Here is a 23962-nt window from a genome sequence, read left to right as displayed (position 1 = left end):
ATCATTCTTTGGGGGTAAACTTCTGGGTGTAAATCTCTGACTTTGTTTCACAGGATCCCTCCAGAAAAGGCAACAGGAGTAGCAAGTGCCAGCCCTGAGCAGTCAAGACCAGGACCAGGACCAGGACCAGGGGTCTCCCTGAGAGACCTGCAACTTAAAGGATAAGCAGGCTGGTGGGGTTGGGTTCCAGCTGCACTGGCCCTGTCGCCCCATGCTGCCATCATGGCTGGCAGGACTAGGGGCAGGGATGCTCTTCCTGCTCTTCCTGCAGAGGCGTCTGTTCCCTTACTTCTGGGATGATTTCTGGTTCCTGCTGAAGGTGGTCCGCTTTGGAATTCGGGTAGCAATATATGATCGGACAGGGAAGCTGGTCACTATACTGGATAGATTCCTCATCCATGCCAAGAGACAACCCCAGAAACCGTTTATCATCTACGAAGGAGACATCTATACCTATCAGGACGTGGATAAGAGGAGTAACCAAGTGGCCCATGTTTTCCTGAACCATTCTTCGCTTAAAAGGGGAGACACCGTGGCTTTGCTGATGAGCAACGAACCTGACTTCATCCATGTGTGGTTTGGCTTGGCTAAGTTGGGTTGCGTGGTGGCATTCCTCAACTCCAACATTCATTCCAAGGCCCTCCTGCATTGCATTGGCACCTGTGAGCCACAGGCTCTGGTGGTGGGTGCAGGTACAGTATGGAGTATAGTTTACTTAGGCAGAGGGTGAACAGACCTATTTTTCTGCACTCCTATTCCTTCAGAATAGTTCATAACTAATACTATGGGGTGTGTGGTAAAGTGTGCAAGTTAAGGTACAAAATAATTTCACAAATTTTTTTTTTTTTTTTTTTTTTTGGTACTGGGGTTTCTGGAAGCCCTTCTACATCCGGACTACGCTCCCAGACCTATTTTATATTTTTATTTGGAAACAGGGTCTCTTAAGCCAAAACACCTTCTGGCTTAGAACCTGCGCCATCCTCCTGTCTCCGCCTCCCAAGCGGGGGATGGGGGGTGGGGGGCAGGGGATTACAAGCATGTGCCACCACGCCCGGCATAATTTTACAATTCTGTGGCAGGTGGCTTAAATATCAAGACTGTTTAAGAAAACTTTTGGGAAATCTCTGTTTCTACCATTTGCATTGGAGGGCTGTTTTACTGCCATTGGTACAACGAGTCAGCACAAGAACAGAGAAATACAACTTGGTCAATTCTAAGTCCCTTCAGATTTGATGAAAGGTTTGATAAATAGGAAAGGTATCCTCACTTTTCCTTGTGGAATACCTAGCGGCTTCTAATGGTAACTTTATCTTGGGTGACTGCATTCATACATTGATTTGTTTACTCTGAAACACATGAATTCTTATCTTCATGTCTGTTCTTATTTTCCACGGTATGCAAGCTAGGATTTGCTGGGGCACGACTGGGCTCCCACCTGCCAACAGTGGGCAGACTCTTGGCAGTATCTTCTTTTATCTGCTTACTAGCTACGCCTCATTCTTCTTTCTTCAGTAAGTTCTACCCTTCCTCTTCTCCCCATTTGGAGTTGATGACTTCAGCTGCATGATTGTGAAGAAAAGTCTTTGTTTAAATGATTAATTAACCAAGAATCTAGAAAAATGGGTTGCTTAACAAGATGGAATTGAGGTATAAAAATGATACTTATTTGGCACAATCTAAATGATTTATGCTTATTCCTCTTGCATGTGGATAGGAAGATGTAGGAAGAGGAAGGTCTACACTACAGACCCTTCTCTAAGAGCCTTAGTGAAAATATTTAAGTATTTTAGTTTAATAGATATATACTGATACCTCACATAGAGTTTTTTTAGATTGACAGAGCAGTATAAAAATAGTCTTTATTTATGAACCAGTGATCTCTAAAGTATAGAACAATCCAGGAAACTTTTATCATATAATATTTGCATATGGAGGGAAAACTAGTGGTGTGAGGGAGGTGGTCTTGGTGAGGGGAGAGTTGAGAGCAGAGGGAGAATTATTGAAGAAAACACTTCCACTAATATTATGTACATATGTGAGATTTTTATGCCTTGTGGGGGGAGAGGGAGGAAGTGGGGAGAGAGCTGGGGAAAACGCAGCAAGTGTTGTGTGCATGTATATCACCATCACAATAAACTACATTATCAGGTGAAACTGTAATGGGCTAATAAATGTATAAAAATTAAAAAATTTGACAAAAATTAATTTAAAAATATCCAGAAAAGGAAATCACTTTTTCTGGAAGGCTGTCACCCTTGTCCTTTTAGCTCCATTTGTGACCTGGGAGTGTGGAAAGTGCTCACTCTCAAGTGCTGATTTGATCTTGCTTAGAGCTACAGGCCTGCAGAAGTCAGGAACTGTCCTATGGGTCCTGTTTGTTCATTTTTTTTCACTTTTATCTTCCAAGATTAACCTCTCACCTTGGAAAGAGTCTAATTAGTATGTTTAGGTTTCAGTGAGATATAGCAATAAGTGCAAAGAATGTGCCACATGGAATGTGCATAAAGTCTTAAGACAATGTTAATTAATGAATGCAAGTGTGAATGTAGCAGGGTGAGTGAAACTCTAAGGAACCAAGCGCCCACCACGTGGGCTATTCTTGCTGGCATGCTTTCAAGATATCAATTGACTACATGCAGTTTTCAAAGATAAAACAATTCCTTTTTGATTAATGAATAGGTCTTTTTATTTTTAAATATTTTTGGTGGTGCTTGGGATTTAACCCAATACCATTCTCCCTCCAAAATATAATCCCAGCTCTATTTTTTTTTTTTTTTTTGGTGGTACTGGGGTTCCTGGAAGCCCTTCTACCTCAGGGCTACACTCCCATACCTATTTTTACATTTTTACTTTGAAACAGGGTCTCCTAAGCCAGCGCGCGCGGCTGGCTTCAAACCTGCGCGATCCTCCTGTCTCTGCCTCCCAAGCGCGGGGATTACAAGCGTGCGCCACCACGCCCGGCAATCCCAGCTCTATTTTTTAAAATGTCTTATTTAGAAACAGGGTCTCGCTAAGTTGCTGAGGGCCTCACTTAATTGCTAACACTGATTGCAAACCTGTGATCCTCCTATTTCAGCCTCCCAAGTACTGGGATTACAGGCATGTGCCAACACACCCAGTTTATTTTTAATTTTTTTTGGTTGGTAAAATATACCTTAGATTATTCTTACTTCTCTGCATTTAACGCTCTTACTCAAATGTACTGTACTCTTGGCCTCTTGAGTTGCATCCATGAATAACATATGCACATAGTTTTTAAAATATACTTTTATTCATACACTGTAATCTCACATTAAAATAAAATTCAGAGTGACCGGGACATACTCAGCACTTGGTGAGCTTCTCCCCCCACCACTCACGCCCACTCCCACCTTGTATATGATATTAAGATTGGCACTGATCATTTTGTATATGCATATAGCACTGGTGGAAGTGTTTCCCTTATCAATTCTCCTACCCTACCACCAATCTCCCCTAGACCCCCCCTCCATCACTCCACTGGGGCTTTTCCTCCTTTATCTGGAGTATCTCTTTTGCAAGGACTTTAAATCTCAGAGTTCTCCCGAGGGAGAAGAACTAGTAAATTATTATATCCCCAGGGAGACTGTATTGAAGTGGAAAGACTAGTCAAGTGGTTAAGAGGTAAGTCAGACTGGACTGATGATATCTTTAGCTGATGATGTCACCTTTGAATCTTACTTTACTAGTTGTAAAATGGTGATATTATCCACTTCACAGTATAATTCTGAGGAGTCAATGAAGTCGCATTTGCAAAATCATAATGCTTATCAATCTCTCCCTTTCTACGTAGTCTACAGACTCAGTAGTAATTGCAAGGAGGTCTTATAGCTGTGTATTGGATATCAAGTGACATCTCAAAATCTCCTGGAAAATTTTAGTGGTTATTTAAAACTAATTTTTAAAGATTAAATCTAGCCAGGCGTGGTAGTGAGCACTCATAATCCCAACATTCAGGAGGCTGAGACCAGAGGATGGCGGTTCACTGACAGCCTCAGCTACTGAGCAAGGCCCCTTGCAACTCAGTGAGACCCTGTTTCAAAATTTAAAAGACTAAAAATACAGGGCTGGGGGTGTAGCTTGGAGGTAGAATGCCCTGGGGTTCCATCCTCAGTAACACACACACACACACACACACACACACACACACACACACACACACGATTAAATCTAGCCTTTTCACCCCAATTTTTAAGTCTCTGATATTGCTAATGGTGTCCACAGGCAAGATTGCATCTATGGACCTGTGCTTTTCTCTTTACTTGAATAAATAACAAAATGTTAGGATGCTTGTGTACTATTTTTAAATTATATATATGTATCTCTATATCCTTTGACATGTTTAGCAATGATAATTGTAGTAGTAATAATCATAGTTTCTTACATGTTAAAGAAATTTATCCAAGATAAAGTGATTTTACCTATTATTTTCTATGATCTTTTGTCTGGCCATGAGAGTTAAATTTCAGCCTTCTCTAAGAATGACCTGGGCATGTGGCTCACACTTGTAATCCCAGCATTTGGGAGGCTGACAGGAGGATCATGGTTTGTGGACAGCCTCAGCTACTTAGTGAGGCCCTTTGCAACTCAGTGAGACCCTGTTTCAAAATAAAGAATAAAAAATAGGGCTGGAGGTGTAGCTTGGAGGTAGAATGCCCTTGGGTTCCATCCCCACTACCGCAAAATAATAATAATAATAATAATAATAATAATAATAAAAATGGTGGAAGCACTTTAAAGTGGGCAAACAATTTGTCCAAGCTCATGGCTCTGAGCAGGGTAACATGGGGACTTGAGTCCAGATGTTCTTATACTAATCAGAAAAGCCAAACTGTGCTAGTCTCTATCCTCCTTTCTGTTCCTTCTTCTTACCCCACACCTTCCCTTTCTGTCTCACCTCTTATTATCCTTCCACCTTCTTTCAGTACCTTTTCCATGGAACCCTCCTGCCTCAAGTGCTACAGCTGTTTACAGTGACCCAACTGCATAATAATTTAGCCAGCTGGCAAACAGATACTGGTTTAGCCTCAAAGAGTAGTTTAAGAACCAGATAGGAAGCTCTTTGATCTGAGGAAGTTTGTTTTGTTCATTACTAGATTCCCAGGACTTAGCACAAGGGAGATGTTCAAACTATAACGTACCTATGAGCAGTTGGTAACTTTCAATTTACTTGTATACTTTTGCTAATAAATTATCCACACTCCTCTCAATTTGATAATTAGTTTGGAGAGTAGCAATAAATATGTTTGGGATTTATTTGTTGTATCATTTGCTGTCTGTGGTGCTAAACACGAGAATAGGAATTTACAAAAAGTAAAAAGTACTTTACGTACAATAGGCAACCACAAGACCGCAGATTTACTTCCATGTGTATATTTCAGTGCCCCTCACATTAAGTTATTATAACTATAACAGATAACTTTAAAGATATTATATTAGCCTGAACTCTTTTACTTTAGATTTGATTGTATTTTATGTCTCAAATATTTTAAAGAATTTCAAGTTTGTCTTCACAAGAACTAAAATCTGGTGCATTCTCTGCACACACAATAATGCACGTGGCTGGGTACTCTGAGTTTTCATGAGCTGTTGCAGATAGACAGTACAGATCTGGTTAACAATTGAGCCATTGTAATTCTCTAAATGACAGCCATAAAGGCAACTGTTTTTTAAAGATGAAGAGGACTAATAGAGGAGAAAGAAAGAGCCTTTGTATTTGATAAAAATAATATGTGTTGATATTGATAAAATAATTGGCTCGTTTAAACTTTTATGATCTGTGTGCCATGATTCTTATATGATATCTATGTCAGTTTTCAGGGAATTAAAAATTTACTTATATTTTGTAGAGTGGCAGTTTTTTATGTTTTCATCTTAGACTCAGCTATAGCAAGGATTACCTCTGATTCAAAAGAAAACAATACTTTATTAAGTAAAAAGTATAACATAATTACAAAAAATAGAGAATTGAGTGGGATGTAATGACTCAGATTTATCACCTGTTAGTAGGAAAAGGAAGAGTTATTTGAAAAGTTATACTGAGACAACTGATTTTGAAAATTATAATAATGAGTGGCAATCTAGTATAGGTCTTAAATTATAGAGATAGATTTTGGAATCTGGTATACCTGCATGAAAACACAAGCTCTAATATTTATCAACTTAGGCAAGTCAGTCAACTTTTCTAATCTTGAATTGCCTCCAAATTCCTATGTTTAGTTCCTATTTAGATATACCATATACTTCCTAAGGTTATCATCATTATTAAAAAATAATATCTGTAGAAAAAGCTGGCACATTATTCATGTTAAAATGACCTTCTTGGCCTGATATGAAGTATTAATAGCTACATCTCAGTATGCAATGCTTTAGGACATTGCTTATTTAAGCATCAGTTTTCTTAGAAATCACAGCCTATCTGTGCATTTTATGGCCAGCCTGTTCAGCAGCTCTACACAGGAGGATGATAGTTATAAGCACGTGGTGAGATCTGTAATTTCATTTTATATTCTTTGTGAATGTTGTTTTGCAACATAAATATTTCAAGTTAGTCATAACTATATTTACATATAATTATAGCTAATTATAAACATATGCATACATATATATGTATGTATACATATACATACATATATATATATATTAGGTTTGTTGATGTATAAAGGTTGAGGGTTTTCTATTTGTTTGGTTTTGCTCCTAGACATTGAGCCCAGGTCCTCACCCATGCCAAGCACAGTCTAGTGCTGAGCTACACACCCAGCCATGCACAAAAACTTAAAATTGAAATTTTTACCAATGTGTTGAGAAATACAATCAAATCAATTGATTCCCTTCCTATACCTTTGACAATATTAATATGTCTTCTGTAAAATAAGATCATATAATGAGTACCATGAATAGCTAGCACAATTCACACTGTCAGGAATATATGAAATTTATCTTCTAGTCAGAAGCGTGACTGGAAGATAAAATAAAAATATAGAAAATAAATCAACTTGCTCAAAAAGTGCTAAAGTATTATAGGAAGGGATTATAATTTACATGCTTTTGTATTTACAACCCAATCTAATGCAGTTGCTTTGCATATTATAGAAATAATACATATTTTTGAAAGAATATGTTGCTTTATTGAGCCTTCTCATGCAATGTGGATTATTAAAGTCGTAGGAAATCCAGCCTTTTCATTTCCTGAGAGTCATTGCCTATGAAGACCTGCATCAGCAGTGAACCTGCTGGTACAGAACTCAGTTCTTTAGCCAGAAATCTGCCCAGCACCTTTGGTTGTGTGCGTCTGCAGCAGGAGGAAGGAGGCACATCAGACTCCTGCAGAGCTTACAGTTCCAACTTCTCAACAGCAGTGCAGTAGACCCAGGAGGAAGTCTTCATGGAACAGTCAAGTTTCCTTGAAATAGTTTAAAACATTCTATCTTGTGTCAGGACTTCCCTGTCAGAATGACAAAAACCTTCTTCATTTTGTTAAGAAAAATTGCCCCTGGCTAACATCCCCAGTAACACACACACACACACACACACACACACACACACACACACACACACACACACACCTGAAGTAACTTGTGACTCTTTATCCTCTACATGGTGGTTTATTTTGATTTTCATTCTTTTCACCCACCTTTTCAACCACTATTGAGGAAATATCATTAGAAAAAAAAATCTATTTGAGAGTTGTTTTTCTCAGTTAAATCAATTTAACTTTTAAGGAAATGAAGCCCTATTTCCTTTAATTCCTGTTCACTTCCCCTTTTTCTTGTAAACATTATTACTCTTTTTTCAGTCCAAATATTGAGGGGCCACAGTTAATCATATTGTAAATTTCTTTGAATTTCCTTTCTAAATTTGGACATACATATTATTAAGAACATATAAAATGTGCTGTTCATTTATAATTCCAGATAACAGATTTGAAATTAAATTAAATGAGTTAGTTTAGAGGCTTACTTACAAGTGCAAAGTGCTAGAAAGAGTTTTAAGGCAAAATCTAGAATTAATATCTTAAAAGGGCCAGGTCTCCTGCGTCCTGTTTCCTCATTAGTTTATTTGCATTTTCTTTCAGGCCTCTTTGCGTGTGTGTGTGTGTGTGTGTGTGTGTGTGTGTGTGTGTGTGTGTATGGGGGGGGGAGGGAGGGAGAGAGAGAGGGGGAGAGAGAGAGAGAGAGAGAGAGAGAGAGAGAGAGAGATTGGCGATTAAACCCACAGGCATTGTACCTCTTAGTTACACCCCCAGCCTTGTTTTATTTTCTATTTTGAAACAAGGTCTCCCTAAATTGTGGAAGGCCCCACAAAGTTGCTGAGGCTGGTCATGAACCTGCAATCCTCCTGTCTCAGCCAGCCAAATACCAGGATTATATGTATGCACCACCATGCCTGGCTATTTATGCATGTTTGATTCTTGCCAAAGCAATCTGTATAGAGCAGCATGCTGTATAAGCATAACTAAGAATTTTCTTTGGGTTATTATTTTATTTGAATTTATTGTAGAAATAAAAATTAATAGACCATTTAAGTCCCCAACTCCTCAAACCCTGTAACATCAATCTTTTGGCATTTCTGTGTTTTCTTCTAATTTATTACAGGTTTTATTTGATAATTGTCTAGTCATATTTGGCATATTTTTCCTTCTGCTTCTTTATGATCAGAGTTACAGATTTTCAGAAAGTGAATCATAAATTGTTCCCAAATGTATTACAGTATTACATTATAACAGAACTAAATACTCACTGATAGATGGCTTTCTGAGATAACCAGATGCTGATTTATGCTTCTAGGAAAATGTGTATGTAATGCAATACTCCAAATTCAGATTCAAAGCAAAATTATTTTTAACATTTCTTTTAAAAATTAGAAAAAATATAATGCCTTAATTGTAAAGGTCTATATCTGTGGTTTCAAACATTCTGATCAGGGTCTCCTGTACATTTAATAGTGTTATTTTTAATCATTGATTTCTTTTGTGAGGTCAAATACAGTTTTAGAGTTAATTAGATGGGTTAGATGACCAGTTCTGTCTGCCAGCTTGTGACTTGGTAATTAATTTCCTAGAGCAGTTACAATAAAGTACCACAAACTGGATGGCTTAAAATTAGGGAAATGTACTCCACAGTTCTGGGGGCTAGAAGTCCAAAATATAAGTGTTGTCAGGGCCATGCTTCTCAGAAGGATCAAAGAAAGGTCTTTCCTTGCCTTTTCTTAGCTTCTGGTAGTTGCTGGAAATACTTGTCTTTCATTCCATTAACTCCAAGAGGCTAGTGGATGATTATCTTTAGCATCGTCAAGAATGCTAATAGAGATTTTAAGATAACAATACAGTAGCCATAATTCCCTTATGCTTTAGAAAAATATGGCATATCATAAGAATATTGAAATGAAATTAGAACAGCTGTATTGAAGATATAGTTGAACTCTACTGTCAGAGATCCATGTAAAAGTAAGGCAGTGCTAAATTTAAGAGGAATGTAAAGAATATGAATGTATATTCTCTCTCTACTCTTGGAAAAAAAAAGATGCCTTTACTCAGAATCTTTATTCCTAAAGACTTTCTTTAGGAATAATGGAATTTTGTTTCTGTTGTATACCCTTGGGTGCCGGTACCTTAATATGTAATATCTCCCCATCAGGGCCCCACTCCTGCCTTCTGTCTCTCTTCTTCATCAGTGCCTTCCTCCTGAATAGGCAATATTTTCTCCCATGATAATGGCCAAGTTAAGGCCACCTGGTTCAGTCTCACAGAATTATTCAACATAGACCCATCTCGATGACTGCTCTTTTGTTATCTGAGCCTAGGCTGTGAGGAAAGTATCCCTTTCAAATTCTGAAAATCAACTCAGACCCTTGGTCTTATCAGATCCCAAAGAACTTCATTCCTCCAGGCTTTTCTATTTTCTCTTTTCTGCTTGATGCCAGTGTGGCCCAAGGCTTTCCATCCCCTGGATGCTGATGGGGACTGACTCCTCACCAGCCCACTCACCTGCTATGGTCACAAGCTCCCCTATATAGAGGTTGGTATTGTCTTTTTGGGAAAGTGTTCTTTTTTTATCCTCTGCTTTTCAAGGCTTTTATATTTAATTTTATCTATACAGAGAAGAAAGTACCTCTAGGTCTCATCAATTATATTCAGGCTCCAAAATGGTCTCTACACCAAAGGACTTTCCCAAATGTATTTCATTCTAGTACATGACAGAGGTGGGCTTTTATTATAATAAACTCCTATCAGTACAATACAATTGTGCAATATCCTGAATTTAGAGTCAGAGTATTAAATAATCTTATTGAAAAGTTATAAAAAATACCCATAATGTTGATAATGGAATCACCAAAACTCAATCTGAATTGGCTTACTTCCATTGTTTAATCAGGCAGCTACCAAATTTTCCTTTCAGCTAGCCCTGTTGTAAAAGAACCATAAAATGGCTCTGGTATTACTCATCCAACAGGAGAAGGAAGTCAGCATTCATTTGCAAGTTATCTCTCCATTCCAATCCACATAATTAAACTCAATCATGGTGAATGGCTTGAGATTTCAGTTTTGTTGATATATTTCTAATCCTTTCTCTTTTTTTGGCAGATTTGCTTGAAACTGTAGAAGAAATTCTTCCCAACCTCCCCCAAAATGTTAGTGTTTGGAGCATGAAAGATTCTGTTCCACAAGGTGTAATTTCACTCAAACATAAACTGAGCACATCATCAGACAAACCTGTGCCACATAGCCACCGCGTCGTCTCAAGCCTCAGGTCTACTTGTCTTTACATTTTTACCTCTGGAACAACAGGTATGTTCTCATTCTTTTCAAGGTTTAAAAAAATGCAACATATTTTCTACCACAAGCAGTGACTAGATATCTGAGAAAGCATCCAGTCAAAAAGACCTAAGGCTCTTACACCCAGAACTTTCAGACTTTTCATCCACTGTCAGTGAATGAAAAAGAGTATTGCTTTAACTTAAAAAAGTTAATTTCCTCCATTTGGCAAATCATCATGGAAATCAATCTTTGTCTCATTTGAAAAGATTTTCTTAGATTGGTAGAACAAAAATGCTGGAGTGTCTGAAAGCTGCCCTCCAGCCTCTGCACTCAGTGGCTGATATTTGGAAAGATTTTTTGGCAAGACTTTTGCTATCTCAAATGATCCTCAATTTCTATCTAAAATGAAGAGATTGGTTTAAATAATTCCTAAATACCCATGTGCATTTAACAATCTATTAATCTGATAGAAAACAGGTTTCTCTCTTCCTGTATAAAATGGTAAACTCTAAGCATAATCCAGCTACAATTGTAATTAAAGCACAAGTACAGTTCTCCTAATTTTCCTAGCAACGAGATCATCTGTCCAAAAGAATGACCTGAAGGCATCACACATTTGGAAGAAGAACAAAAAAGAAAAAAATAAGTAAATTTATTTTATAGTTGGGTAGTAAGCAACAATGATAGCATAGCAACCACAAACAAGGACAATGAAAATGCTCGAGGATTCAAAATAAATGTTTATCATTATTGACTTTCAGGAAATATTGAATGATATAATAGTAAGCTATATAGTTTTTGTAATTAGTTTGAAGATGACTAGAATTTGAGATAGACATTAAAATATTCTGTTGCTAATTTCTTATGCATAGGTTGTATTGTAAGCACAACTACTATAAGTTAGGTTTTCTGTACTTTGAAAAAATATTTGGTGTCTAACTATGACCTCTTTTAGACTGGAGAGTAGAGTCTGTACTTTGACTATGATTAGAAAAGCTTTGATAAATGAGGTGAAAAATGCTTGTATGTTTCATGTTGTCTGCATAAACTCAGTCTGACTTTGGACTTTGAAAGAGAAAATAAAATTTGGGAAGTGATATTCTTTGAAAGCTTTCAACAGGAAGTACCGAGCCAGTTTGTCTTTATAGTTCTTTTCCTATGAAAAATCAAAAGTGATTCCAACCTTCAAAACAGTTGCTATTTTTCTATCCCAAAGAGAAGCCTGGGACACATCACAACAGCTTTGTTCTTCAAGACTAAAACGAGGGTGTGTTACCCTGCTCACAACAGGCTGGAAGCAAAAAGCATTACTAGTTTTGTGTTTTATATCAATTTATATTAAAGTTGTGTGTTACAGTTTTGTAACTGTTACGGTTTGGAAAAACTGTTCCTAGGGATCTCTGTTAGGCTCCCAGAAACTGTTCCAATAAACGTGGGTCCTTGTCCAGACTTAGGGTAGATATACACTAGTCTGGACTCTTTTTAAAAAAATTTTATTGGTGCATTGTATTTATACATCATAATGAGGTAAAAGAAAACTTGTGTAGTCATAAATGCACACATCACCCAGTCATCCCCCACCGTAGCCCCACCCCACTCCCTCCCCATCCCTCCCTCCCATGCTTGGTTTAGTGGTTGACTAGGATATGAATATGTACATCCTGTGCTTTAAAGAGTTTCCTCCCCTGCCCATCCCCACAGTTAGGTTGCCTTATTTGCTCCTCTATAGGATCTCTTTTTTCACCTGGAGTTTCTCCTATGATCCCTTTCACCTTAGCTTTCACATATTAGGGAAAGCATCTGATTCCTTACTTTTTGTGACTGACTAATCTCTAATCTCGCTTGGCATAATGTCCTCAACTTCCATTAATTTCCCTGTAAATGTTGCAATTGTGTTTTTTTTTAATGGCTGAGTAAACCTCCATTGTGTACATATCCCACAGTTTTGTAATCCATTCATCTTTTTTTTTTTTTTTTTTGGTGGTACTGGAGGTGGAACCCAGAGGCTTTCTACCTCTGGGCTATACTCCCAGACCTATTTTATACTTTATCTGGAAACAGGGTCTCACTAAGTTGCTGAGAGCCTCACTAAGTAGCTGAGGCTGGCTTCGAATCTGTGTGATCCTCCTGTCTCAGCTTCCCAAGTGCAGGGATTACAAGCGTGCACCACCACGCCCGGCTCCATTCATCTTTTGATGAACATCTTGGTTGGTTCCATAGTTTGGCTATGATGAATACATATCCATTAGCTTGGTAGTTTGGTTTTCTTTCTTTTGGGTAGATACCCAGAAGTGGTATTGCTGGATTGAATGGTAAATTTTTTCCCATTCTTCTGAGGATTCTCCATACTGTTTTCCAGAGTGGTTGCACTAATTTGCAATCCCAACAACAATGTTTTAGAGTTCCTACTTCTCCAGCATTTGTTGTTTGTGTTTTGAATGATTGCCATTCTAGTTGAGGTAAGGTGAAATCTCAGGGTAGTTTTTATTTGCATCTCTCTGATTGCCAATGATGTTGAACATTTTTTCATGCATTTATTGGCCATTTGAATTTGTTCTTTTGTGAAGTGTCTATTTACTTCACTTGCCCATTTTTTGATTGTATTATTTGTTTTTTTAGTGTTGAGTTTCTTGAGTTCTCTGTATATTCTAGATATTAGTCCTCTATTGGAAGAGTAGGTGGCAAAAATCTTCTCTCATTCAGTTGGCTCTCCATTGAGGTTCTTGACAGTTTCCTTTGCTGTACAGAAGCTCTTCAGTTGCATGCAATCCCATATATTGATTCGACTTTTAGTTTGTTGTGGCTTTGGGGTCTTGTTGAGAAAGTTTTTATGTGCCTAGGTGTTGCAGTGTTGGACCTATGCCCTCTTCATGGAGCCTCAAAGTGTCTAGTCTGATTTCCAAGTCTTTCCTCCATCTTGAATGGACTCTTGTGTAGGGTGAAAAAGTGGGATTAATTTCTAATTTCCTGCCTTTGGTTAACCAGTTTTGCCAACACCAGTTGTTGAACAGGCTATCTTTTTTCCAGTGTATATTTTTGGCCCCTTTGTCAAAAATCAATTGGCTGAAAGTGTGTGGACTTGTTTCTGGGTCTTCTATTCTGCTCCTTTGGTCTATGTATCTGTTTTTGTGTTTTTATTACATGCTGTTTTTATTACAATGGCTTTGTAGTATAGTTTAAAGTCAGGTATTGTGATACCTCCTGCATGTTTTTTGTTGCTGAGAACTACTTTGGCTATTTTGGGCCTTTTGTTGTTCCAAATGAATTTAAATACTGATGTTCCTATGTCTGTGAGGATTGATCTTGGTAATTTAATGGGCATTGCATTTAATCTATTAGGAATGATCTTGGTAATTTAATGGACATTGCATTGAATCTTCTTTTGGAAGGATGTCCATTTTAATGATATTTATTCTGCCTATCCATGAACATGGCAGATCCTTTCCATCTTCCAAGATCTTCTTCGATTTCTTTTTTCAATGTTTTATAATTTTCTTTGTAGAGATCTTTTACTTCCTGGTTAAGTTTATTCCTAAGTATTTTATTTTTTTGTGGGAGATCCTGAGTGGAAGTGATTTCTGAATTTCTTTTTCAGTGGATTTATGGTTTGTATACAGAAAAACTTCTGATTTTTTTAAGATTGATTTTGTATCCAGACACTTTGCTGAATTGGTTGATCAGTTCTATACGTGTTTTGGTTGAATTTAATAAATAAAGGTTTTCTAAATAAAGTATCATGTCATGTGCAAATAGTGAAAGTTTGAATTCTTCTTTCCCTATTTATACTCCTTTGATTTGCTTTTCTTGCCTTATTGCTCTTGCTAGAGTCTCAAGTGCTATATTGAAGAGAAGTGGTGATAATGGACATTCTTGTCTTGTTCCTATTTTTAGGGGGAATTCTTGAAGTTTTTCCCCATTTAATATGATGTTGGCTATGGGCTTATTGTAGATTGTCTTTATGATGTTGATATATGTTCCTTCTATTCTGATTGCCTGCAGTGATTTTATCATAAATGGATGTTGGATTTTATCAAATTCTTTTCAGCATCTATTGAAATGATCATGCCATTTTTGTCTTTGGTTCTGTTTAAATGATGAATTACATAGATCGATTTTAGTATGCTGAACCAACCTGAGATGAACCCAACCTGGTCATGATGTATGATTTTCTTTATGTATTTTTGAATGTGTGTTGCTAGTATTTTGTTTAGCAGTTTTGCATCCAAATTCATCAAAGATATAAGTCTGTAGTTCCTGAATTGTCTTTATTTGTTTTTGGTATTAATGTGATGTTAGCTTCATAAAATATATTTGGGAGAGTTCCATTTTTTTCAATTTCACAAAATAGATTGAGGAGTATTGGAATTAGCTCTTCTATAAAGGTTTTATAGCATTCACTTGGGAAGCCATCTGGTCCTGGGCTTTTCTTTGATGGTAGGCTCTTTACTGCCGCAGACTTGGCTCAGTCCAAATGGGGCTCGATTCCACTCGCGATCGAATCAAATCTCAGAAAAGATGGGGGAGAATAGGGTGCCCGTACTGCAGCCGCTTATCTGCAGTGATCCTTTCCCTTCTAGGAAATAAATTTCTTTAAGTTCCTATTTACTCACGGTGCTTCTGGAAAGAATCTGACATGAATCAATGCTTCTTGTGCAATTGAACACTTTATTTAGCCACAAGATTTTTTATATTTTCCCATTTCCCAGTGATTCCTTAGTAGAAAAGTGCAAAACACCCAAAATACAATAGTGAGATACACATGCAAATCACCAACCCTGAACAAGACAAAAGTGAGGCCTGTGACATCACAGGTCCTTGTGATTGAAACCAGTCCCATGACCCCCAGGTGGGTCTTGTGCTCCGAGTCAGCCCCTTTGGCCTTGCAGCTGCAGAGGCTTTTAGTGGGCTAATTCCAGAAGAACAAAAGTCACACCCAAAATCACTTGAAGAATCCAGTTTTTAAGAGTTTTCTTTAACCCTTTCGGAACTTTTATTCCAAGGGCTTAGTCCAATGTCCTTCTCTATCTAGCAACCTCCTTTGAGCTGAATGGGGGACGAAGTCCAAGATTCCAGCTTTCATATATGTAGTTGACGTAGGGAAATCCGTGTACCTTTATGATGATTTAGAGGATTTTGATGAATGTCTGCTGGATTCTGTCTGCAATACCATCTGCTGTCTGAAAGCTTAAGCAAGCTCATAACACAGTTTAGCAGGTAAACACCAAGAAATAACATGAAGTTTTTAGATTTAGTTTTCAGATGTACTTCTCTAGCAGCTGAGCACTTTTCCTCAAACGATAGGCTTATTAGAAGCCTATTCCTCTTTTAATAATCCATTTCCTCACCACACTCCTTCTGTAACCTGCTTTTTATCTTTCTAATTCCTTTTTTTCCCATTTGGGACAATCTTAGGATAAGCTCCTCTTCATACTTCTCTTCATGCTTTCTTATTCTCATCATATTTTTCTTTCTTTCACATTTACACATCTATTTTATCTGTCCTTTGTTTTGACATAGCTATTTTAACCAGGTGGTGTCGCCCTGTCTCCAGGCAGCGCTATCACTAGGTGCAAATGCCAAGATTCCTTCTAGCCCTTGGCTCTATTGTAATGGTTAGAATGAAGGTCAAAGATAGGGAGGAGTTCTGCATTTGTAATTACAGACTGGAATGCTGCCACTGCATCTAAATTCTAACTAGTTTTTATTACCATTTGAACAAAGCCGAGGACGTTTACCAGAAAGTTTATTTTCCACGGACTCAATTTCTCTCACAGTCCTGATCTTACAGCATCGGAGCAATTCGTGTGGAGAGTTAAAAGAATTATTACCAAAAGAATAATAGTTATGAAAGAATATCTAAAAATGGGAAGTACTTTGGCCAGAGACCACACCTTCTCTCGGGGCTTATTTCTCGCGTTGAGAATCTGCCTATTAGCTGCGTGGGTTTCCACGGAGATGCCGAGAGGAAGTAGGTCTCGGCAAAGTCTCGGCACTTTACCACTGTTTCAATCTCTTTGATTGTTATTGGTTGGTTTAAATGTTCTTCTTGACTCAGTTTAGGAAGGTTGTATTTATCTAGAAAGTTGTCAATTTCCTTCAGATTTTCCATTTTGTTGGAGTATAGTTTTTCAAAGTAGTTTCTGATAATCCTCTGGATTTCTACACTGTCAGTAGTAATATCTCCTTTTTTATCTCTTATCTTCATAATTTGGGTTGATTCTTTCTTGTTTGTTAGGTAGATTGGCTAGTGATTTATCCATATTGTTAATTTTTTCAAGAAACCAGCTTTTGGTTTTGTTGATTTTCTGTTTGTTTGTTTGTTTGTTTTTTACTTCATTAATTTCTGCTCTGATTTGAATACTTTCCTGTCTTCTACTGGCTTTGGGGTTAGATTGTTCCTGTTTTTCAAGGGCTTTGAGGTGTGTCATTAGGTTATTTATTTGATGATTTTCTCTTTTTCTTATGTGAGCACTCAGTGCTATAAATTTTCCTCTTATTACTGCCTTCAAATTGTCCCAGAGGTTTTGATATGTTGTATCTTTAATCTTGTTTGTTTCTAGAAATTTCTTGATTTCACCTCTTATATCTTTTATGGCCCATTCTTCATTCAGAAGTGTGGTATTCAGCTTCCACATGTCCATGTGGTTTCTCTGGGTCTTTTTATTGTTAATTTCTAATTTCATTCCATTATAGTCTGAAAAGACACAAGGAAGTATGTAAAATTTTTTTAATTTGCTAGTGGTGACTCTGTGGCCCAGTATGTGATCAATTTTGGAGAATGTTCCATGAGCAGCTGAGAAAAATGTGAACTCTGCCGTAGTTGGGTGAAATAATCTATATGTGTCCAACAGGTCCATTTGATTAATGGTGTTCTTTAGTTTTGAGGCATCTTTACTGACTGTTTTCTAGAAGATCAGTCTAATGGTGTGAGAGGGTTGTTGAAATCTCCCAGTATTATTGTATTGAGATTTATGTGTGATTTAATGTCACAGAGAGTTTGTTTGATGATAGTAGTTGCATCTATGTTTGGGGCATGAATGTTGATTATTGTTATTTCCTCTTGTTGGATTGTTCCTTTTACCAGTAAAAAATGACCTTCTTTGTCTCTTCTAATAAGCTTGGGCTTGAAGTTTAACTTGTCTGATATCATAGTTGCTACTCCTGCTTGTCTTCGAGTTCCATTGGCATGGATTACCTTGCTCCAGACCTTTACCTAAAGTTTGTTACTATCTTTACTTGTAAGGTGTATTTTTTGCAAGAAGCAGATAGATGTTGATTATTGTTATTTCCTCTTGTTGGATTGTTCCTTTTACCAGTAAAAAATGACCTTCTTTGTCTCTTCTAATAAGCTTGGGCTTGAAGTTTAACTTGTCTGATATTATAGTTGCTATTCCTGCTTGTCTTCGAGTTCCATTGGCATGGATTACCTTGCTCCAGACCTTTACCTAAAGTTTGTTACTATCTTTACTTGTAAGGTGTATTTCTTGCAAGAAGCAGATAGATGGGTTCTGTTTTTAAATCCATATTGCCACTTATGTCTTTTTATTGGGGAATTAAGGCCATTTACATTCAGTGTGATTATTGAGAGATGATTTTTAATTCCTATCATGTTAAGATTTTATTTCCATTTGAAATACTGTTTGTTCTTCTTTGCTTAGTTGTTTGTTGGATGGAAATTCTTGTTTCTCTGGTTCTGGCATGTATTACTTATTTCTTCTTTGCAATTAATCTCTTTGAGTATTTTTTCTAGTACTGGTTTTGAAGACATAAATTCATTCATCTTCTGTTTGTCATGGAAGCTTCTTATTTCCCCATCTAATTTGGAAAATAGTTTTGCTGGGTAGGAAATTTTTGATTCGAAGTTATTTTCTTTCAGAGTTTGGAATATGTTACTCCTGGCCCTTCTGGCTTTCATGACTTGGTTTGGGAAGTCTGGAGTGATTCTAATTCATTTGCCTATGAATATCACTTGGCCTTTTGTTTTTGTTGCTTTTAAGATTCTCTTAAGGAGAGAGAAAGAACAAAGGGGAGAGAGCGAGTACAGGCTGGGGTCAGCATTATATACGGGCTTGGCGTTACATCTTGGGGCCTAATAGGCTAGGGGAAATGCCTTTTGAACTAATTGGCTGGGGTCCCACAGGGGAGGTCGTGCAGCCAGGTAATTGGCTCTGGGTCAATGGGAATGTCCCTTTCACTGATTGTCCAGGGGGTACCTGAAGAAGTCAAGGCTCCCTGGTAACTGACCAGGTCCAGTTGGAGGAGGATGGTAGCTTATCTGGTCAGATCAGGGCCTCTTAGGAAACTTAGCTCATGGGGCATTTCTGAAGTAAGAACTTAATTTATCTAACATTTCTTCCTTTTTGTTTTTGTTGTGGAGGTAGGACATTGCATATCAGTCCAGCCGCTTCGAGCTGAACAGGATGACGTGGGGGATTTAGGGAGGAGTTAATGGGAAGAAAGTCCAATCTCAAAGTCACTAGGAGTCCAGCTAAGAGTCCAAGGACCCAGGCTTCAAGGGCAAAAATTTTGAAAGGGGTAAATATGTCAAAGGTTTCTTGTAGTCATGTATCTTCAAGGACAGCGGTCCAATCAGCAACAAAGCCAATAGTGGAAATCAGCCAGCTGTCCTGCTGGAGCCTGTATAGGAATAATAAGTCCTAGTGTGTCAAAGGTAGCACCTGTCAGTATCTATCAGGGAGGTGAAAGGAAGATTATTATCACATCTAACAGAAATACCAAGGAAAAGGGAACAAATGAGGATGTAACAGAATGACAGTAGGAGGTGCTCTGTTCTTGTCCAGTCCTGTGGACTAGTAGAACTCAGTCCAATGAAGAGGATGAGATTCAGGGGAATGGAAAGCCCCAAAATCCAGGGGTTTGAGCACCTATCAAAAGAGGCTGATACAGGTCCCATGAATGCTGTTCCTCACTCAAGTGAAGAGGTGAAAGTGGGCAGGGCCAGCAGTGGGTAGGTCGATGAGGTAGTGAGTCGGTGTCTGCTCATGGATCTCAAGACTTTATATAGGAGTAACTGCTTCTCCAGACAGGCAGTCTTCTGGTGTTGCTGTCAGGAGCAGCTGATAATCCTGAGAAGCTGGTTAAACATTTGATTAGAAATTTTGGGTGATTCAGTCTTGGAGGCACTGGAAGATGCAGGGGCTACCATCAAGATTAGGCCTAAGGTAAAAAAGGGGCCCAAGAGTGGTAATAACCATGGGGCCATTCCCTTCCATATTCCCCAGGAGACTCTTGGTACCATGAGGTCCTTTTATCCTTCAGGTCTTGTACTATTTCCTTAAGGTGCTGTAGGTTATATTCTACCTGACCTGATTGATTAACATAATAGAAACGTCTCTCTCCTATGAAAAGGCAAGTACTATTCTGAAATATGACCTCAGCTAAAGAAGAAAGTTGTTGTTGGAGTGTCCGGATAAGAGAATGTGCCAATTCCCCTGCAGCCAGTCCCATGGCTATAACTGCTGTAACTAAACCAACACCTACAAGGACAGCTAAGGTGGCTGCCTGTCCACCACATGTCCTGGATAAATCGTGGTTAGGTCCAGGGAAAGAGTTATCAACTGTGAGAGAGGTAAGTAGGTCGGTGGTGAGCAGATCAGTGACCTCGGCCTCAAAATAGAGGGTCAGGCTTGGAATCAAGGTAACTGAATGACAGGGTCCCATTGTGGTGGGCCCAAGGCAAGGGAAGACTTGAGAGGAGCATAGGAAAAGCATGCCTGGAAGAAGGGTAATTGAGTTTCCATTTAACAGGATCCATCAGGTAACAGGCAGGTATAAGGAACTGTTCCTGGCCCAGCAAGAAGTTAGATTGAGAAAAGAAGAAATTGGAGAGGGAGGAACTGAGTAAGGGTCTCCCTGAACAGGTTGGGGTAGACATAATGTTAAAGGGCATCACTGGGATGGGAATTGGCAAGGACCTATGGAGCAGCGCACATAGGAAACAGGCTGCAATACTGACGTTTGTAAAGTTAGCCAATAAGGATAGAGGGAGGGAGAGAATTGTGTCCCATGAGAAGGAAAAGGTAAGATTTACTCAGCCATGGAAGTAATCATTATTAACAAATCCCACGGTTACAATGTGGGTCTGCCATGTAGTATAGTTGTTAATTCTAAAAGTTGAATTATTTTCGCTACTTTTTTTTTTTTTAACTGTAACTGGGTTGGTGTAATGCCCCAGGTCTTAGTTGTTCCCATATATGGGTAGGACCAGTGGTACCTGCATTTCCAATGTGGGCATCCCTCCCATCCTCCAGGGTCTCTGCAAGTGTTACCTGCTTGGTCCTCCTGGAGGCAGAGGTATTTAATCCCACTTGTTCTCTTAGATTGTGGCATTGATGAGCACATGTAGAAACTGCTTTAAATGTGAGGAGAATATTTGGGCAGTTATCAAATGGGCATGATTTCTGATCAAGAAGACAGATTTGCCCTCCCTGGTTATCTACTTGCCAGACTTCAAAAATTTACTAGCAAGGAGGTACAGTACACCTGGGTACTGAGCAACATAGTTGACGTAGGAAGAGCAGGAAATAGAGGCCAAGAAAAGGTAGAATCATGCTTTTTCTGGGACAGGAGGAGAGGCACGATCATGGGAGAAGTGAACTTTAAGGGGATTGTTGAGAGTGTACAAGTAAAGTAAGAGGAGCAGGGTGAGAGATATTTAGGAGGGTCTGCGTTGTCACTCTCAGCAGGCTTAAGTCTGGAGACGTGAATCCAGGACATTAGGGTCCCAGAGGGTTCATGCAGCTTAGTGGTGGGGGGGTGCACAATACCACTTGGAGAGGACCTGTCCACTTTGGATCAAGAGAAACCTTTCTTGAGTCCTGGGGGCAGGGGAGAAATATGGGCAAGAGACAAAACATCAAGGTGAGAAGAAAAAATTTGGATGAGGGTATTGAGGGGAGCAGGTGGAACAAGGTTAATTGTAACACCTCGAAGTTATTGTGGCACAAATCTTGAAAAAGATCCAGCATGTTCTGTAAGCTTTTGAACAGGACTTAAATCCTCTAAGAGTTTACACAAATAGGAATGTTCACTTTTGGTAGAAGTCTGATGGTCCTGGACCTGTGAAACTTATAAATGGCTTTAATACAGATCCTATTTGTTACCCTTGAAATAGCAGATTTGCCTCTGGTTATACTGTTTTTCTGGGTATTCAAGGCCAACCTGGGAAAACATATGTTTTTAAGAATTTTGCTGTTAAGGTCAGTCAAGGCTCCTCAGGGTTACTCTTAGGGACTTGGTGAGGCTTTACCTCTACCTGTCATGCCCTCTGTCAGGACAGATCACATCATGGTACTGCTGACCATTTTGCTTCACTTGAAGCTTAGAGGACTTTTTTCTCCCTGATGACCTTCCCTTTGCAGAGCATAGACTGGTGGCTCTATCCCTGGGGTCTCTTCAATCTCCCTTCTTAGGGGATTGGGAGACTTTCCAGAATTTACAAAGCCCTTAGAAGTCCCATCACTTATTCCCTGGGTTGCATATAACCTTAGAGGACTAGGACCAAAATATGTGTGGTTTTACCTTAGTCCTTTATTTCCAGATTGTGTCATAAGTCTCAGCTTGAAGACCCAGAAGGTCAGTTCCACCAGGTCTTTTAAGCTGCCTGGCAGTTGACAGAACAGTTACATAGCTCTTTTGGAAAAAAAAACACATAGCAGAATTAGGTCTGTACATATTTGGAACACAAATATCTAAAACATTATAGTCCATAGATATACAGGCTTTGCAAAACTTTACCCAAGGCAGATCAGTGTGGTAGGAAGGATCATCACAGCAATGTATATTTCCAGTGCCAAAGCAAAACCTTTAAAAGCAATGAACATTGCATTTGGAAACATCCATGAACTCTGAAAGAGTGAAAATGGCCATAATAAACTTGTATAAAGGCTTGCATCAGAAAACTAGTTCTGCAATTTACCTTTTTAGGTATGTTGAATTCCTACCTGGGAACAGAACCCAGGCTACCAGGGCATTTTAAAACTCCTTTAGCTTTAAAGGTGGGGCAGAGGCAAGGCTGAGGCTCAGCACCAGGTGTGGGCAGGGAAACTGGTGGGCTTGGAGCCTGGACCCTGGGCCAGGCGAATGGGCGCACTGAGGAGGAGGACATGAGGGGGGTAGCAAGTTTTACAAAGAGATGGTTGGGAACAGAGTAGGAAAAACTCATGGAGATAGAAAGTCTCCTGCCTTTTCCTAGTCTAGGTTGGAAGGGAAGGAGAGGGAGGAGCCACCGCTGATTGCAGAGCTGTGGTAGGAGATACAGGGAATCTCTGTCCATTGTTTCAATCCCTCACAGAAGTTAAAAAGATTCCTCAGCGGGAAGGAATCCAGGGACCCCTTAGGGGGCCATTTTTTCTTTTCTTTTCTTTTCTTTTCCTTTCTTTTCTTTTCTTTTCTTTTCTTTCCTTTTCTTTCCTTTCCTTTTTAAGGGATGTGTAGGCCACTTTAGAGTACAGAGCTTTATAAGGCCATTTGGGTTTAACATCCAGAGGATTAAGGGCATTTAAATGATTAAAAAAACACCTTAGTTTAGTACTGAGTTGGCCAGAATAGAAGAAGAGTTCCCCATCTGGGCAGAGGTTTTAGCAGCTCAAAAGCAGGAGAAGCATACTTCTCAAGCTAACAACTGCTAGGTACCTGGTTCTCAAGATCCTGGTCCTTACTGGAATTTGAGAGATGGGGAGGTCTCAAGAGACTAGGGATGATGGGTTACCCAGTGCCGGGATTTTTCCCCTAGGGGGAGTATGAGAGGGTGGGAGAGACCCACTATCGAAGGGGAGGGAAAGGGAGAGCACTTCCACTGAGGCTGAGTTTCCAAAAAGGAACAAACAATGGGGGCTTCACAAAGAACATTGTGACCTTGAAGGTCTAGTAGGGTGCATTCCTCCCTGTGGAGATCTTTGAATGGGTTGCCAATGCTCAGGTCCCACCAGACAGATCTCAGGAGTTTAGGAGCCCAGGAGGGTAGAGGAAATTTACCAATATGAGATCGATGGTGAGTGCTGCAGAGGAGCAATCAAAAGGATGGACCCTGGCCAAAGGGGCTCCGGTGAGTCTTTGTCCTCTGTTTCAGATAGGGTCCTGCCTGGGATCACCACGAGGCAGGGAGTCTCAACTGAGCCTTGAGGAGCCACTGAAAGGACAAAGTTTGACCACACCACAGACCGCCTT

At 39.0% G+C, this 23962-nt stretch overlaps 1 protein-coding gene across 1 annotated transcript in view; it reads left to right on the top strand.

Moving 5' to 3' along the window:
* Positions 1–211: 211 nt before the first annotated feature.
* Positions 212–23962, top strand: part of SLC27A6 (solute carrier family 27 member 6) — a gene marked incomplete at both ends in the record, with an annotated part of 60807 nt that continues 37056 nt past the window's right edge. The window contains 2 exons of the mRNA XM_080698307.1: positions 212–692; positions 10601–10804. Of these exons, the coding sequence (XP_080554433.1) occupies positions 212–692; positions 10601–10804 (685 nt within the window). The remainder of the gene's footprint in view (positions 693–10600; positions 10805–23962) is intronic.

Source organism: Muscardinus avellanarius, assembly GCF_963383645.1.
Source record: "Muscardinus avellanarius genome assembly, chromosome: 7".
Taxonomy (NCBI): domain Eukaryota; kingdom Metazoa; phylum Chordata; class Mammalia; order Rodentia; family Gliridae; genus Muscardinus; species Muscardinus avellanarius.
This window is presented reverse-complemented; position numbering and strand designations above follow the sequence as displayed.